The sequence below is a fragment of the Schistocerca cancellata genome, chromosome 9, assembly GCF_023864275.1.
Source record: "Schistocerca cancellata isolate TAMUIC-IGC-003103 chromosome 9, iqSchCanc2.1, whole genome shotgun sequence".
NCBI lineage: Eukaryota > Metazoa > Arthropoda > Insecta > Orthoptera > Acrididae > Schistocerca > Schistocerca cancellata.
Window position 1 is genome coordinate 14,556,624 of NC_064634.1, and position 18,272 is coordinate 14,574,895.

The 18,272-nt window shown below is 44.2% G+C and overlaps 1 protein-coding gene across 1 annotated transcript in view; it reads right to left on the reverse strand.

The window, feature by feature from the left end:
• Positions 1-18,272, reverse strand: part of LOC126100702 (glucose dehydrogenase [FAD, quinone]-like) — a gene marked incomplete at its 5' end in the record, with an annotated part of 57,325 nt that overhangs the window by 12,288 nt on the left and 26,765 nt on the right. The window contains 3 exons of the mRNA XM_049911318.1: positions 527-769; positions 9,741-9,956; positions 17,882-17,986. Of these exons, the coding sequence (XP_049767275.1) occupies positions 527-769; positions 9,741-9,956; positions 17,882-17,986 (564 nt within the window). The remainder of the gene's footprint in view (positions 1-526; positions 770-9,740; positions 9,957-17,881; positions 17,987-18,272) is intronic.

Sequence of the window (18,272 nt, forward strand, 5' to 3'; positions counted from 1 at the left end):
AGTGAGGTTGAGGGTCAGGGAGTAAGGGGGAGGCTGGGGTGAAGTGAGGAAGCTCGGGAGAGGGATGAAGGGGGCAGACAGAAGGAAGAAGGTGGGAGACTGGGGTTATGAGAAGGATCGAGGTGGGTGGCTGGTGTTCGGTTGGTGGTGATGGGCTGGGGGTGGGAGGTGAGAGACTGGGGGACAGGAGGGAAGAAGATTCGTGGATGAGTTTGGGGCAGGATCGTTGCAGGCTGAGCAGAAGGGGAAAATGGTCAGGCACTGAGGAGGGAGAAAAGGAATGGGAGGCCAGGAGGAAGGGGGGATAAAGTTGGAGGGTGGAGGAGAGCGACGAGCTGGAAGTGGGGAAAGGGGAGGTGGAAAGGCATGAGGAGAGGAGGAAAGTAAGAGGCCGAGGGAACGAAGGTGGGAGGTTGGGGAGAAGGAGAGACAGGGGTCGGTGGCTGAGCACAGAGGGGTGGGGCAGTGGGTTGCGGATTGGAAGCACAGTGCTATAGAGAGAGAGTTTGCCGGTGTCAGGACTCACTGCGATCCTGATGAGGGCGGCGTTCATGTCGGTGACGGAGGCGAACAGCAGCTCGACGTCCGGGTAGCCGTCGCCGTCGTCGTCGTAGAAGGCGGCCGCCTCGGTGCCGCCCAGCGTGGAGAAGGGCCCGCCGCGGCGGCGCAGGAAGGCCAGGTAGGCCGCGGCGTCGGCCAGCACCAGCCGGTCCTGCAGGTCGCCCGTCGCGTTCACCAGGAACGTCAGCCCGCCCAGCGTCACGTGGTCCTGCGCACGGGCCGGCTGCTGCAGAGTGGCGGCAGAGGTGGGCACAACAGAAACCAGTCCCGGAGGACTGCTACCCAGCGTGGAAAATGCACAAAGTCGTGATTCCCATGAACTAGTCAATAGGTGTCCACCTCTCACACATGCTCTGTACCGAGCACTTCGCCGTCTCTTTACGTGTGAGTCACTAAGAGGACCAGACATGTTTACTTACCAGTTGAATGCAACACAGTGGTCCACACTACAAAACAGCCCGTATTCATTGTCAAATATTGACCAAAACACAATTCGTGAAACACTTGTGCGTGACTTTTTACACAATAATTTGAGACTTAAAGTATTTCTACAAAACCTACGGCAAAGTCTGCATTGTAGCACTTGTGGCAAAATGGTGCGAAGCTGGCTCTGTAGCGAAAGTAAGTGTACCGTCTAAAAGAGTTCGAACACAGGAAACATGACTCGAGTCTTATTACAAATACTTTTCAGGCCAGTTTTATATTGATGACCGTGTACGAGTACACCAGCCTCTGTTTATGCGTCAACGTCGTTGTTAAATGTCAGATACGGGATGTATCGCTGCGTGGGTCACATGTCCAGACCCTAAGAAAAAATCACAGAAAATGTGGTATTGGAGAATGACAGAAAATGCTTAGTCGATAGATAACATAAGAAACCAGGGGGCCTGGGTTCCCGGGTTCGATTCCCGGCGGGGTCAGGGATTTTCTCTGCCTCGTGATGACTGGGTGTTGTGTGATGTCCTTAGGTTAGTTAGGTTTAAGTAGTTCTAAGTTCTAGGGGACTGATGGCCTAAGATGTTGAGTCCCATACTGCTCAGAGCCATTTGAACCAAACCAGGGGGTCTTGAAACGAGTTTCGGAGAGAGATTTTGTGACAAATACCCTTTTCAGAAAATATAGCATTCAGAAGTGTCTTGCACGTGACACTATACAAAATAAAGTCGAAATTAAACTTGGAGTGAGCAGAAGATAACAACAGTTGATACACGAAGATCAACAGAAAATATTAGCAATTGAAAGAAGGAACTGAAGCTGGAGTGAGCAGAAGATAACAACAGTTGATACACGAAGATCAACAGAAAATATTAGCAATTGAAAGAAGGAACTGAAGCTGGAGATAAGTGGAAATAATGAAGCTTAATTGAAGCCTGTAGATAGACGGACTTTGCTGACTGTGGACCTGCCAACAGCCAGAACATTATTGATTATTCTGACAGGATGTGCCTTGTACGTGGTCATTAACTCCTGAACCTGTGGACAAACTGTCTTCTGCAGTGTCTCCCGCAGCTACAGTTCTGACGTGCGCACGGCAACAGATGGGTTGCCGACATTCACCGTAGCGGACAATAGTCTACACTGCTTTCACCAGTTGCTGCGAGTGATGAAGAGCGACGAAGTGCAGTGTAACAGTGTTCCATCCAATCAGTGGTGAGAACCGTCGGTGCCAACACTGATGCGCCAATGCTTCACAATCAGGTGATGGGCAAATATTCCAAAAATCCATAAAGTCTCCAGTATGTCCAGAAATCTAGTTGCCTAAAATCCAGTAAATAATTTGAATTGTACTCATCTACCCCATCATTTTATGTCTGTAATGTTTATTAACCCAATACGTTGCTTCAAACAATACACCTTTCTTTCAGTAAATCAAATCTGCAGATGACCAACTGATTATAGCCCAAGACTATGAGGACATAGAGTATATGACCAGAAAATTGATTCAAGAATATAAAAAATCAGGTCTAAATGTAAACATGAATAAAACAAAGTACATGGTAATTGGTGGAGTGAATGGAGACTTAATATTAGAAGAAGGGATGGGAACAATAACAGCTACTGAGGAATATAAATATTTAGGTGTGAAAATTACAAATGATGGGAAACAGGACAAAGAAATTAGATCAAGAATAAATTCTGGAAAGACGACAATCTCTTTATTGAATGGAATTCTCTGGGACAAACACATAACAACTGATAACAAAATGAGGATTTTTAAAACAATAGTTAGGAGCATTATTACATATGGTTCAGAAGTGTGGACAACAAAATAGCAACTGAAATCAAAATTATTAGCCACAGAAATGGATTTCTGGAGACGTTCAGCAAGAATATCAAGACGAGAAAGAATAAGAAAAGAAGTAATCAGAGACAAGATGAAATGTAAAAATTCAATTATTGATTTCATCGAGCACAAACAACTTAAATGGTATGGACACATCAGACGAATGGAACAGGAAAGGCTACCAAAATGCATAATCCACTGGGTACCAATTGGAAGAAGAAAAAGGGGACGACCACCTGATACATGGAAACAGGGAGTTCAGTCAGCAATAAGGAAGAACAACATTCCTGAAGATTTATGGACAAATAGAGAAGAGTGGAGAACAATAATTAGTAACTTACTGTAATCTAGAATAGGTGCTGGAAAAATGTACTCACATTGTAAATCCAGAATAATAATAATAATAAATGCTCCTAGTACAGGCTCAGCACTTAACTTACTCAACGTACCTTCCTCCAGCGTGGTGAATTTAGTCGTTGCCTCTGCTGCCCTCTGAGAGCCCCATTCAGTCAGGTGTTCATACTGTACATCACTTCCGTAGAGGTACTCATTTTACTTTACGCTAGTGTGTTGTTTGCAAACTTTCTGGTATCCAATTCCGACACTCAGGGAGGGTTAAAAATTTGTAACGGCACGAAGAAATCGTCGGAATAGAATGAAACACACATTAAAGATACTGAATTCAGACCTTGCTCTCACGTACTTACAGATTTAATAAAAACGGAACATGACTTCGAATAAACGACATGTTTTACCTGTTCGTGAACTACTTCCCGCCAACTACATCCTATACAAAAGTCAGTGATGTTTACTGGTTACTGCAACTTACAGGATAGGGAGCCATTTTCCTGTTCTGCCTCAAAGAAAACATGAGCACACGGATCATCGTGTGTTGGGGCATTATCGTGTTGGAATATAGCAGCAATTATGTATACTGTACTCAGTTTCAGCTGCCGTACTTTTGGCTTAACCTTTGCTCTTGGAGCATGCGAAATTACCAGCACTCCTCTCCACCGATGATCCTTCAAGTTTCTGTAGCATATTACCCTATACTCATTGGGTAAAAGGTACTGAAACGCGCCTACAGTATGTACTGGACATTCTGTAACTAATTCAGTGCAAGGCGTACGAATCAGCAGATAGCCGCACTGTCTGAGGAATGCCGCTCACCTGTGGTCACAGTGAGGACCACACAGGTATGACATGGCTATCATTTTAAACACTTGTCGAACAGTGGTCTTGTGGAAATCTTACATGCGACGAGTTGTGTTCCCAGCAGTAACTAATACTTTTGAGACGTGTAGCGCAAAGTAACATCCTCGCTCTATTACACCCTGGGTACATACACTCCTGGAAATTGAAATAAGAACACCGTGAATTCATTGTCCCAGGAAGGGGAAACTTTATTGACACATTCCTGGGGTCAGATACATCACATGATCACACTGACAGAACCATAGGCACATAGACACAGGCAACAGAGCATGCACAATGTCGGCACTAGTATAGTGTATATCCACCTTTCGCAGCAATGCAGGCTGCTATTCTCCCATGGAGACGATCGTAGAGATGCTGGATGTAGTCCTGTGGAACGGCTTGCCATGCCATTTCCACCTGGCGCCTCAGTTGGACCAGCGTTCGTGCTGGACGTGCAGACCGCGTGAGACGACGCTTCATCCAGTCCCAAACATGCTCAATGGGGGACAGATCCGGAGATCTTGCTGGCCAGGGTAGTTGACTTACACCTTCTAGAGCACGTTGGGTGGCACGGGATACATGCGGACGTGCATTGTCCTGTTGGAACAGCAAGTTCACTTGCCGGTCTAGGAATGGTAGAACGGTGGGTTCGATGACGGTTTGGATGTACCGTGCACTATTCAGTGTCCCCTCGACGATCACCAGAGGTGTACGGCCAGTGTAGGAGATCGCTCCCCACACCATGATGCCGGGTGTTGGCCCTGTGTGCCTCGGTCGTATGCAGTCCTGATTGTGGCGCTCACCTGCACGGCGCCAAACACGCATACGACCATCATTGGCACCAAGGCAGAAGCGACTCTCATCGCTGAAGACGACACGTCTCCATTCGTCCCTCCATTCACGCCTGTCGCGACACCACTGGAGGCGGGCTGCACGATGTTGGGGCGTGAGCGGAAGACGGCCTAACGGTGTGCGGGACCGTAGCCCAGCTTCATGGAGACGGTTGCGAATGGTCCTCGCCGATACCCCAGGAGCAACAGTGTCCCTAATTTGCTGGGAAGTGGCGGTGCGGTCCCCTACGGCACTGCGTAGGATCCTACGGTCTTGGCGTGCATCCGTGCGTCGCTGCGGTCCGGTCCCAGGTCGACGGGCACGTGCACCTTCCGCCGGCCATTGGCGACAACATCGATGTACTGTGGAGACCTCACGCCCCACGTGTTGAGCAATTCGGCGGTACGTCCACCCGGCCTCCCGCATGCCCACTATACGCCCTCGCTCAAAGTCCGTCAACTGCACATACGGTTCACGTCCACGCTGTCGCGGCATGCTACCAGTGTTAAAGACTGCGATGGAGCTCCGTATGCCACGGCAAACTGGCTGACACTGACGGCGGTGGTGCACAAATGCTGCGCAGCTAGCGCCATTCGACGGCCAACACCGCGGTTCCTGGTGTGTCCGCTGTGCCGTGCGTGTGATCATTGCTTGTACAGCCCTCTCGCAGTGTCCGGAGCAAGTATGGTGGGTCTGACACACCGGTGTCAATGTGTTCTTTTTTCCATTTCCAGGAGTGTATTTCAACACGACGATTTCCCACCACCGTACATATAAAATGGTGAAGCCCTTGATGGAGAATAATTATAAGTCTCCTTGCTTTATACTGTGTTGGATTAATGTATCATTGGCTAGCGATGTATGGAATAAAACAGTTAACGCGAAAATGTCTTCCTGAACTCAGTACCAATGTACAATGGGGTCGAATCTATAGAACCTGAAATGTAATACCTTGAAACGCTGTTCTCACACGGACGTGTCTGTCATTGTGAAATAGACCGAACATGGTTTTCTTCTTGGTTGGTTTTCGGTAAGAAACAAATTGGCTCATATCACGGAACGTGCTCCTCATCGTGATTTCATTCGCGACCGAAACGATCTCCAAGGCAGTTTTCGGCTGTACCTGGAACAATAATAACATAGTTCGTTGGCGAAAATGGAAGTGCATAACATTTCCGCGTTGATGACATTAAAATGCACATTTCCTCACTTGACCGCATGCTATCCATGTTCTTTTGCTTGTATTATCCATGCAGCCATACGTATTATAAAAACAGATGTATGCATGTATGTTCCACATCTCCTAAACCATTGGACCGAATTCAACCAAGATTGGTACAGATATCCCTTACTCCCTTACTATCAGGCAACAATCGATGTGAAGACAAGAACCACATACTTAAAATAGTTGAGGAGAGAAAAATAGTTGAGGACATACAAAGTCATAAACATTGAGACGCGTCAAAAACCAGCGCCTCATGCATGACGTTTAAATTTATTACTTTGTTGCTACTAACTCTCTTCGTAACATACACTGAAGGGCAAAAGAAACTGGTATAGGCATGCGTATTCAGATACAGATATATGTAAAAGGCGGAATACGGCGCTGCAGTCGGCAACTCCTATGTAAGACAACGTGTGTCTGGCGCAGTTGTGAGACAGGTTACTGCTGCTGCAACGGCAGGTTATCAAGGTGTCCACCGCTCGTGGTCTCGCGGTAGCGTTCTCGCTTCCCGAGCACGGGGTCCCGGGTTCGATTCCCGGCGGGGTCAGGGATTTTCACCTGCCTCGAGATGACTGGGTGTTTGTGTTGTCCTCATCATTTCATCATCATCCAGGAAAGTATCGAAATTGGACTGAGCAAAGATTGGATAATTGTACGGGCGCTGATAACCACGCAGTTGAGCGCCCCACAAACCAGACATCATCATCATCCAGGTTATCAAGGTGTAAGTGGCTTTGAACGTGGTGTTACAGTCGGTGCACGAGCGATGGGACGCAGAATCTCCGAGGCAGCGATAAAGTGGGGGATTTTCCCGTACGACCATTTCAGGAGTGTACCGTGAATATTAGGAATCCGGTAAAACATCAAATCGCCGACATCGTTGCGGCCTGAAAAAGATCCTGCAAGAATGTGACAACTACGATTGAAGAGAATCTTTCAACGTGACGGAAGTGCAACCCTTTGGCAAATAGGTGCACATTTCAATGCTGGGCAATCAACAAGAGTCAGCGTGCGAACCATTCAACGAAAGATCGGTATGAGCTTTCGGAACCGAAGGACCACTCGTGCACCCTTGATGACTGCTCGACACAAAGCTTTACTCCTCACCTGGGCCCATCGACACCGACGCTGGAGTGTTGATGAACGGAAACATGTTGCCTGGTCGGACGAGTCTCGTTTTAAATTGTATCGAGCGGATGGACATGTAGAGCTGTGGAGACAAGTTCATGAATCCATGGACCCTGCATGTCAGCAGGGGACTGTGCAAGTTGGTGGAGGCTCTGTAATGGTGTGAGGCCGACGGCCTTGGGAAATTCCAGCAGGACAATGTGACACCACACACGTCCATAGTTGCTCCAGGAACACTCTTGTGAATTCAGACACTCCCGCAGGCCACCAATCTCCCCAGACATGAACATTACTGAGCATGCCTGCGATTCCTTGCAACGTGTTGTGCAGAAGAGATCTCCAACCCCTCGTACTCGTACGGATTTATGGGCAGCCCTGCAGGATTCGTGGTGTCAGTTGCCTCCAGTACTGGCTCAGACATTAGTCAAGTCCATGCCACGTCGTGTTGCGGCACTTCTACGTGCTCGCGGAGGCCCTACAAGATATTAGGCAGGGGTAACAGTTTCTTTGGCTCTTTAGTGTATTTCGCAACTGTATTCACATAAGCCGCTGAATGCACCTACCAAATATATCATTGTACGACACATAGTTGATGCCATATTATCGTGATAAACCCTGAGATGTGTGAAAAAATCAAGTTTTAGTAAATTTATTGTTTGCTACTAAGACACTCCTACAGTCGAGTCAACTTAAGGAAATCCCCGACACCTGGCAGCGCTTTTGACAACTTTCAGCTGGAAGGCGCAAACAGCTGTAGGTGAAAACAATAGCAGTCTATACAGCTATGAAGAGGCGTTGCCACAGAGACGTCTACAAAATCACGTTGTAGACACGCAAAGCAGCTGCGCTCAGCGTGCAGAAAGTGTTTCCTAACTTCAAAGGTGTTTTCACAAGCTCGTGGAAGTGAAATTTTCTCGATATCACACTACAAACACACCACTCATTTTTGTTTGTTTTTTGTCTCTGGTGGAAAAGTGTATTGTAGACAGTCTCAGGTTTGTCAGCTGGTACATAAACGTCAATATATGTGAACTTAACACAAGGCATAAAGGAAAGTTCCATGTTGTTTCATAGAAGATGAATATTATTCCATCATTTTCACTTTTTATTAAAACCATAAAGGCGTTCGTATTACATCGCTGCTTCTATTCAGTTGCAGAATTTATAGAACATGTAAAACACAAGACATGAAACAAGACAGTGCGAAATCTTTTAGTGGAAGCAGTTCAAGCTCTCTCATAGATCAACTAGTGTCCTTGGACGATTAAACAAACGCTGAACAGCGATCGAATCAGTGACATCGAAAGCAATTGCAAAAAGTGAAAGAGAAGAAAAAATATTTTCAGATAACAGAATGCCAAGAATTAAATTTGAGTTCAAATTTCCGCGCCTATTCATCGAGTACACTAAACTGAACTGGTGTTCTCGTATCTGTGTCAATCACGTTAACATGTCCTGAAGTCTTTAACTGCCGATATGTTTTTAACTGACATTTAATTATAAGAAATCATACCAAGAATGACACGTTTTTGGTAAATCGTCAATCCGCCGTTACATTGAAACGGCATACTTCCATAACACACAAATTATAATTAGAAATAATTATTTAACGACCAATAAGGCGTTACGTGTTAGTTCATTAAATCAAATAGCCAACGGCGTTGCAACGTTGGTAGCACCGGTTCCAGTCCGATCATCGAAGGTGAGCCACGTTGGGAACGGTTGGTACTTGGACGGGTGACAGTCCTGGCCGCCGGTTTTAAGGACGTGCTTGTCGCCGAAGTGGCGTCCACTTTGAAGACTAGCACCAGATCACTGAGCCACACGACTGTTGTTGGGCCCAGTGGTCTAGTAGTATAGTGAAGCGCTTCACTTGGTTCGTATCTCGATCGGACCCTGGATTTTCAGTCTGCGTTTCAACCTAGGCTTCTCCTCTCAGCGGTTTGAGGAGTCGCTAAAAACGACCCTTGGTTTCGGATTTCACGTTAAACTGTAGGTCCCCTTTTCGCGGCCGGATGAATGGGCTACGTTAGGAAGACGCAAGTCTCTAAATTGGCATCCAACTTAAAGACGTGCACGACATGAGTGAGCTATACGTTATATATATATATATATATATATATATATATATATATATATATATATATATATAATGTAAAATCGCAACAAAGACGATTGTTTTCGGGATATCCTCAGTGTTCTGGTTTAATTTATAGCTGAAGTATAAAACGGACCAAATACGACATTTAACTAAAAACAATCCAATCCAATATGGCGTCTCCGGAGTCCAGCTTGTGACGTAGAACTTGATCTTGCGCCTCATTGGCGACATTCCTCTGCACGAGGCAAACGTCTGACTCGTGTTGCTCAGTATTTCGAGCTTCGGAATGCCCTGGAACGTCAAGTTTCGCACTGTGGCGTCACAAAACTCGACCAGCTGCACGTCCGAGAACCGTCGCACGTGCAGCGCGGACGCCGCCTCGGCGGCCGGCGCTCCCGCCCCGCTGCCGTTACCTGCAGGTTGAGTCCGACGGGCAAGTCGCGCAGCAGGGGCACGCCGTGCGCCTCCAGGTGCCGGCGCGGCCCCACGCCGCTCACCATCAGCAGCTGCGGCGTGTTGACGGCGCCCGCAGACAGCACCACCTCGCGGCGCGCGCGCACACTACGCCGCCGGCCCTGGCGCTCGAACTCCACCCCGGTTGCTCTCATGGTCGTGCCGTCGATGACGACCTGCCGAGGAGAAGAAGAAACACAGATACAAGCCCATCCCAGTAGCACCTGACTGCGAATATCAGCGCGCAGGCGACAGCGTGCGCAACTTAGGTGTTCCAAAACGCCGCGCATAATAACGGCTTTTCCGATGTTCGTACCTCGGGTTCTATTGGTGATAAAAGGGAAGGATGAAGTATTCTGGACAGCCGTTCGGCTGGGGACCAACAGAAGGATCGTCTAGAGTACAGGGTCAGACTATGAATATACACACTTGCTCCTACTTAGGCAAATGCAGCAAATCGGTTCGTTCTTTTTGCTTTTAATGTGGTCTACGGTAGACTTGATGGGAGGAGGCACCATTACATCATAGGTGGTTCTTCGGAAAACGTACAAAACGTTTTTCTACTATACTATTGCCGTCACTAACGAGCCAAAGCCCAGCCGAGGATTTCAACACGGGTATGCGCAGCAGATGGCTGAAATTTGTACGATACGTATATTCGTAAGAAATATTACAAGTTAATTATATCTGCAAGTAAGACAAACATGATCGCTTTCAAAGGAAAGAAGCCAGTCAGGTGGAAAATAATAATAATAATAATAATAATAATAATAATAATAATAATAAAACCCGTGGAGGCCCCGGAAAAGAATAGGCCTCCAGTATGTTCTGCCAGTCGTAAAAGGCGACGAAAAGAACAAACCACTAATAGGGCTAACCCCCTTTTTAGTGTGATTGGTTGGATCAGGACAGAACTAATGAAGCCTCGGACAAGCGCTTTCATGGTCGGGGACGACGCTTGAACCCTATGCCCGTCCACAATGGTAACGACACTGCTAGCCACACGGAAAATGATTTAAATCCAAATAGAGGTGTTTTGCAGGATATGCTTCCTGCAACCAATCTAGAAGGAAAACAAAGACAGAGGATGAGATGGTCAGATGAAGTTAACCGACACCTCATGTTCTGTTATTACCGAGCAACAAACTTAGGAACCAACACAACTGGATACAGATCACAAGTATACACAACATTTATTACCAGATACCCAGAATTAAAATTTTTAACACAACAATGACTAGCTGATCAGATCCGTGTAATAATCAAAAATAACAGGATACCCCAGTCAGAATTAGAAAACATCAAACAACAAGTACAACAAATACTAGAACAAAATAATGTGCAATCAGAAAAAGAAGAAAATACAGTAATGGACTCAAACATCCCAGAGCAAACAAACAAAGAACACCACGCATCAATTAAACAGTCAGAGGAAAACGAAATCTTAAGACAGCCACCAGAACAAGCACAAATAGAACATGAAGTGACACACATGTTAGATATAGAAGAAAAATTTCAGCTGACATATATAGAATACAAAGACACAAATATAGACATTAGACCATTCTTGCATAGACCACCAAATAACCCACAAGTCGAAACAAGAATAACTATCAACACAATCACACACAACAAAATAAATGAAAATACAACTATGGAAGAGTTACAACTACTGGTTTATATAGGAGCACTCACGACACTAAATATACACACTAGGCAGTAATCAGAACAAACCAACACACAGAAGAAACCCACAAAACCAGCATGGCAACACAGGCTACAGATCAGAATAGAAAAACTGAGAAAAGACATTGGACAGCTAACACAATTTATAGGAAATGAAATGTTAGAAAAAAAACCAAAAAGGTTAGGTAAAATCTCACAACAAGAAGCGATAGAGCAATTAGATGAAAAGAAGCAGAAATTACAAGCATTGGCCAAACGACTTAGAAGATACAAAAAACGTGAAAATAGAAGGAAGCAAAACCAAACATTCAACACAAACCAAAAGAAATTTTACCAGACAATAGATAGCACACACATTAAAATAGACAATCCACCAAACATAACAGACATGGAACACTTCTGGAGCTACATATGGTCAAACCCGGTACAACATAACAGGCATGCACGGTGGATACAAGCAGAAACACACATACAAGATGATACCACAAATGCCTGGAGTGATAATTTTGCAACATGAAGTCACCCAAGCAATTAATTCTACTCACAACTGGAAAGCCCCTGGAAAAGATAAAATAGCAAATTTCTGGCTAAAGAAGTTCACCTCAATACATTCACATCTAACTAAATTATTTAACAGTTACATGGCAGACCCATACACATTCCCTGATACACTTACACATGGAATAACGTATCTGAAACCTAAAGATCAAGCAGACACAGCAAACCCAGCTAAATATCGCCCCATAACATGCCTACCAACAATATACAAAATATAACTTCAGTCATACACAGAAATTAATGACACATACAACACAGAACAAAATTATAAATTAAGAACAAAAAGGCTGTTGCAAAGGAGCACAGGGATGTAAAGAGCAACTGATAATAGATGCAGAGGTGACTTATCAAGCTAAAACTAAACAAAGGTCCCTACACTACGCATACATTGATTACCAAAAAGCTTTTGATAGTGTATCCCACTCAGGTTTACTACAAATATTGGAAATAAACTAAGTAGATCCTAAATTGAGACAGTTCCTAAACTTAGTTATGAAAAATTGGAAAACCACACTTAATATCCAAACAAATTCAAATAATATCACATCACAACCAATACAGATTAAGCGTGGAATATACCAAGGAGACTCATTAAGTCCTTTCTTGTTCTGCCTTGCTCTGAACCCACTATCCAACATGCTAAATATTACAAATTATAAATATAATATTACTGGAACGTACCCACACAAAATCACACATTTGCTATACATGGATGATCTAAAACTACTGGCAGCAACAAATCAACAACTCAACCAATTACTAAAGATAAGAAGTATTCAGCAATGATATAAATATGGCTTTTGGAACAGACAAATGTAAGAAAAATAGCATAGTCAAGGGAAAACACACTAAACAAGATGATTACATATTGAATAACCACAGTGACTTCATAGAAGCGATGGAAAAAACAGATGCCTATAAATACCTAGGATACAGACGAAAAATAGAAATGTATAATACAAATATTAAAGAAGAACTAAAAGAAAAATATAGACAAAGACTAACAAAAATACTGAAAACAGAATTGACAGCAAGAAACAAGACAAAAGCTATAAATACCTATGCTATACCAATATTGACCTACTCATTTGGAGTAGTGAAATGGAGTAACACAGACGTAGAAGCACTCAATACACTTACACAATCACAATGCCACAAATATAGAATACATCACATACATTCAGCAACAGAAAGATTCACATTAAGCAGAAAGGAAGGAGGAAGGGGATTTATCGACATAAAAAACCTACATTATGGACAGGTAGACAATTTAAGAAAATTCTTTCTAGAACGAGCAGAAACTAGCAAAATACACAAAGCAATCACCCATATAAATACATAGGCTACACCACTGCACTTTCATAACCACTTCTACAACTCTTTAGGTCACGTAACATCAACAGATGCAAAGAATCGGGATCGTGGATTATCATGACGCAACTGGTACACAGCAGTTCGATTCGCTACAATGATATGTGCTCCATTAAATTGCGGATCCATCATTTCTGACCGGTTTTTGCCGATATCGTTTCATGTCATTTGCAACAGATGCAAAGAAAGCAACGCTTATACCCTAAAGAAGTAACGTTATCATTTAATGACTGTGTAGAAGAGTGCTTCACTATTGCTCATTTTTTTCTTTCTTCCACATCGGTGATCAAATGATCTGTTGAAGGAAGGAAGGAAGGAGAAAAAAGAAAAGGAAGGAAACGGATGAGGCGAAGAGGAAGGAACAAATACGACATTTGGTGCACCTGCGACGGGGTGGAGTGGGTCGTCCGCGTTTTTCTTGGCGCTATCTCGTTCAGTCCACCTACTTCGATAAGATTCTTGCCAATGTCCTTTCACTCTGTGCTAGCAGATACGTGCTAGGCAGTGTAAAGCAGCGTTGATGAAACCACTACCTAATACCTACCACACAGAGGCCGCGTAATTCGAGTTGAAAGTCAGTTCCTGAAAGTTCATGATTAAAAAATTGGGCGTTCTGGATCTCCAGTCTACTTGCACAAAAGCGTTTAAAATTACATTAACTCTGCTTTTTATTCATTTTGAAATACATGAAATGGCTATCAAGTACGTATTTAATATGGTAAAACGTTATCATCCAAAGTTCACTGCCTGTATAACAAATATTCACTCGAAAAGCAGCCAGAATCTTAGTTAGTCCGACCCGACTAATTTTCACCTTCTACCAGTCACAGACCCACAGCTATTCGTGAGTTAAACTTTCGGTCGTTTCAGTGGTCTTCTTCGTAAAAGGTACTCTCCAAACTATTCCGTACAGAGAACGAAACACGCTATGCGGAGTTGTTACTACGATCAGAAAGTTCACACGCTCATCTCTCTCAAACTATTTACCTCAGAAACACCACACTTTCATTAAAATCTTCGTAACTCCAGTCGCTTCAGTCACAATATGTTCGAACCGAAAGTAGCTCACTATTTCCTCATCTTACGGAGTATTTTTAAGGAGCAATCTGACATCGTGTTATCCGCAGACGGGCTAGCAAGCGACTCCTCTCGAGGTACTGTCCTCTATCCGCGCGGGAACAGCTTAATTCTGATTGGCTGTTGTTCTACACGACCAATCAAAACGTTCCTACCAGACCATTCTCGCGGCAAATTTTGCCTTATCCAATCACTAATTTGATGGTAATTAATGTCAGCAAAACTTCAATTTATTGTATTATGTTTTATCAAAATAAACGAAGTGCGAAATATTCTTAAAATTGATAAATAAACTTATTCCGCCTCTAACTTCCATTCTGGCTGCTTTTATACAAAAGCAAGCACACAACGACATACGTCACCTGAATCGTGGTTGCAACATAAGTTTCCCACGGTTCATTAGTACAAGGTTTTACGTAAAATGAAATATTAAATTTTAATATATGTCCCACATACACTCAATCATTCTCACGCACTCACGTGGCAAAATATAATCAAATAATAATTTTGACCGATTTTGGTATTACGTAATGCACTGTGACTAAACTTTTAGAAAGAAAATTGTAATTAATTGATTTTTATGCAGTGATACCTTTGGAATCGCTTCAAATGATAATGAAAGCCAATCTGTTATTGTTCCTAACTTGGTTCAAAAAAACAAGCGCAGCTTTTAGGATAGGTAATTGTCTCTATCTGCAGAAATATAATAAATAAAAATCTGAAATTTTGACAGCATCATTCCATCAATAACAAAAGGCTGTGTACCAAATTTGAACAAAATCGGATAATACCTAATATGGATTATTTAGATTCGTAGAGAGTATGAATATTCGTATCGACAGAATGTTACGCTATGCAGTTCTCACGGCAGGCAGCGTCAGCTGTGCTGTGAGCAAAGCGACAAAACAAAAAATAAATAAATAAAAAAACTAAAAAAGAGCCAACGTGCAGCCACTGTACTAGACGCTGCATGCCTTACTGCAACGAGTTATCTCGTAATAAGTTGCTGCGCGTTACACACTATATTAATGATATACTAGGGGAATATCAATTTTTACAGAAATTGCACTCAATGTTCGTTAAAAGCGTGCTTTTTTCGGTGGGCCCTCAGTGTTTTATCTTATTTGTATAGAACGACTTTGTAAGGTAAATGACAAAACCAACTATGTATGTTACCTGCTGTGTTCTACAGAGAGAGAGCAGTCTGTAAGTTGCAGGTATTGTATTGTACTGTATGTTAACCGCGGACCTAGAAACGACGGAGAGACTCCGTCCCCGCCGCAGCCGCACTGGTCCACAACCGCACGACGACTACCGCAGTCCACTTCACCCCTCCACCGCCCCACACCGAACCCAGGGTTACTGTGCGGTTGGGCCCCCGGTGGACTCCCCAGGGGAACGTCTCACACCAGACGAGTGTAACCCCTATGTTTGCGTGACAGAGTAATGGTGGTGTACGCGTGTAACGCCGGAAATGCATATCCTCCTATTTCCATCTATTGTACTATTATTTTTTTTCCTTGCTTTGTTACCTCAAGATATGACATTTCTGTCTCTTTGTATATTGTAATTGTTTTACTGTTGGTGTATATATATTTATACATTTATGTCGATGTATAATTGGTTTGTTTCGTGAATATTATTTGTATTTTTACGCTGGGTCTTGCCTAGGTAAAACTACGCTATCGAACGATTACATCGATAGGTCGTGTGAAGAATTAAAGTGTGTAGGATCTTTGGTAGCGTTAACTCTGCCGCGTGGAGCGCGGGCTGGGCAGAAGGAGTGTGGCGGGAGTAGCGAGTGGAGCAGGTGTGTTGTGTGACGCTCCCGCGAGTTGCCGCGCTTTCGGGGTTTGGCAGCATGTAATTGCGCTCGACTTGCGATGATAGTTTCTGACATGGTGTCGCGGACGGGAAACATTAACTAGCGCACATCAAGAGCCCGTTTCGCCTGGTGACCGTGTCGAGAAGAAGGCGCGCCAACATCCAGCTTCTGCAACAGCGACGGCCGACAATGAGTGACTGTCGCCACCTCCTCGACCGACGGCTTCAAACCTTCAATCAACCGACAAGGAAGACAGGAAGCACGTAAAGTTTTAGAACTGTATGGCAGGCCTCAGCTTTTCAAACTTTTAAAATTGTTGCATCACAAAATTACAGCAACTTAGCATGAACGTTTGTTGCTCATTGTCCCAATTGCATTATCAAGGAGAGCCCCATCCTTTTCCGAAATGAACCCGAGTGTCGTTGAAATTCAAACGCCAGCATTAAAGTAATATAGCTAACTCGTTTTCACTGCTTTAATTTCAGAGTTCAATTATGGCATTAATAGCTGGCTACAATATTCAGATTACACAAGCACGAATTAAGAGTGCGAGCTTTGTTACCGTATTTTAGCTTACCTGTGACTGCAGCTCAGCTTGGTACGTACTAAATTTTACTATTGTTAATTGTTCGGAATCATTTAATTCAAGTTCAAAGTTAAATCTCTTATTTCTAAATTGCGTACATTCAAGTAGCTTTTGAAATGATTGTTGAGGTAGTCCAAGACTAACCGTATTTTACTGAATTTCGATGTGCTTCAGAAAGAAAGCTCACTATTAACTTCAGTCACTAAATTAACTTTCGATTTTCCGGTTTTATTAATTCTTTTGCTAAATTAAGTCAGAGTGTAGCGAAATTTATTACTTCTGACAAACTTTCAGTTTTCACACTACACTTGTCAACCTTCAGTTGCCACGCTTCTAGTGCTAATTATATGTGTAATAACCTTTCTTTTTCAGTTACTATAGTAATTGTCCCTAGGACTGGCGACCGTGATTTCCCCCAAATCTCAAATACCTAATTACCGCTAGTTAATTGTTAACGTAACGGCTGCACATTTACTTTCTTTATTAACTTTACCCCTTTTCAAAATTAATTTCCACCAGTTTCATTAGCACATTTCCTTTCATTTAGATGTAACCCTTTCCTCCCTCTTTACCGACAGGTTAACTTCGGTGACGATTGCTTTTCCAAAACTCCCATTAGGTACACGCGGTTTCATTTTTCACTGTCATTAAGGTCGATAAGTGAGGGGGAGGTTACACGCGTACGTGGAGAACTTGTTTGCGCAGCAATCGCCGACACAGTGTAACTGAGGCGGAATAAGGGGAACCAGCCCGCATTCGCCGAGGCAGATGGAAAACCGCCAAAAAATCATCCACAGACTGGCCGGTTCACCGGACCTCGACACAAATCTGCCGGGCGGATTCGTGCCGGGGACCAGGCGCTCCTTGCCGCCCGGAAAGCCGTGCTTTAGACCGCACGGCCAACAGGGAGGGGCAAGTTGCAGGTACTGCAATGATGCTGTAACCGAAAGGTGAGTGTAATGAGACAGGAGGGAGGCTGGTGAGTGTGTGCGGCTTACCTTGGTGACGAGAGAGCGCTTGCTGACGTGCAGGTTGGGGCGGTGCCTGGCCGGCAGCAGGTAGGCCCTGGACGTGCTGCACCTCGTGCCGTCGCGGGTGGTGCCCTGCACACGCGACAGCTAATGAGTGGACGGAGCGGCGCTGGAACTCGTGGTCACTTGTCAGAGAGATGAGTAAAAGAGAGGCGAAAGTAGGTAAATAGATAAAAAGTGGACTAGAATAGTGCAGAGAAGATTTTGTTCACACCTCACCCACCCACCCTCCTGCCGGCCCCTTATATTAATGAAACTATTGTGCAGTGTCTTAACTGTCACGTGTGTTACGCTACCTCTGTGCAAAAGTCCCTCCCTGTCGATGTCACGGGATACCTCCTAATATCGTGTCACACCT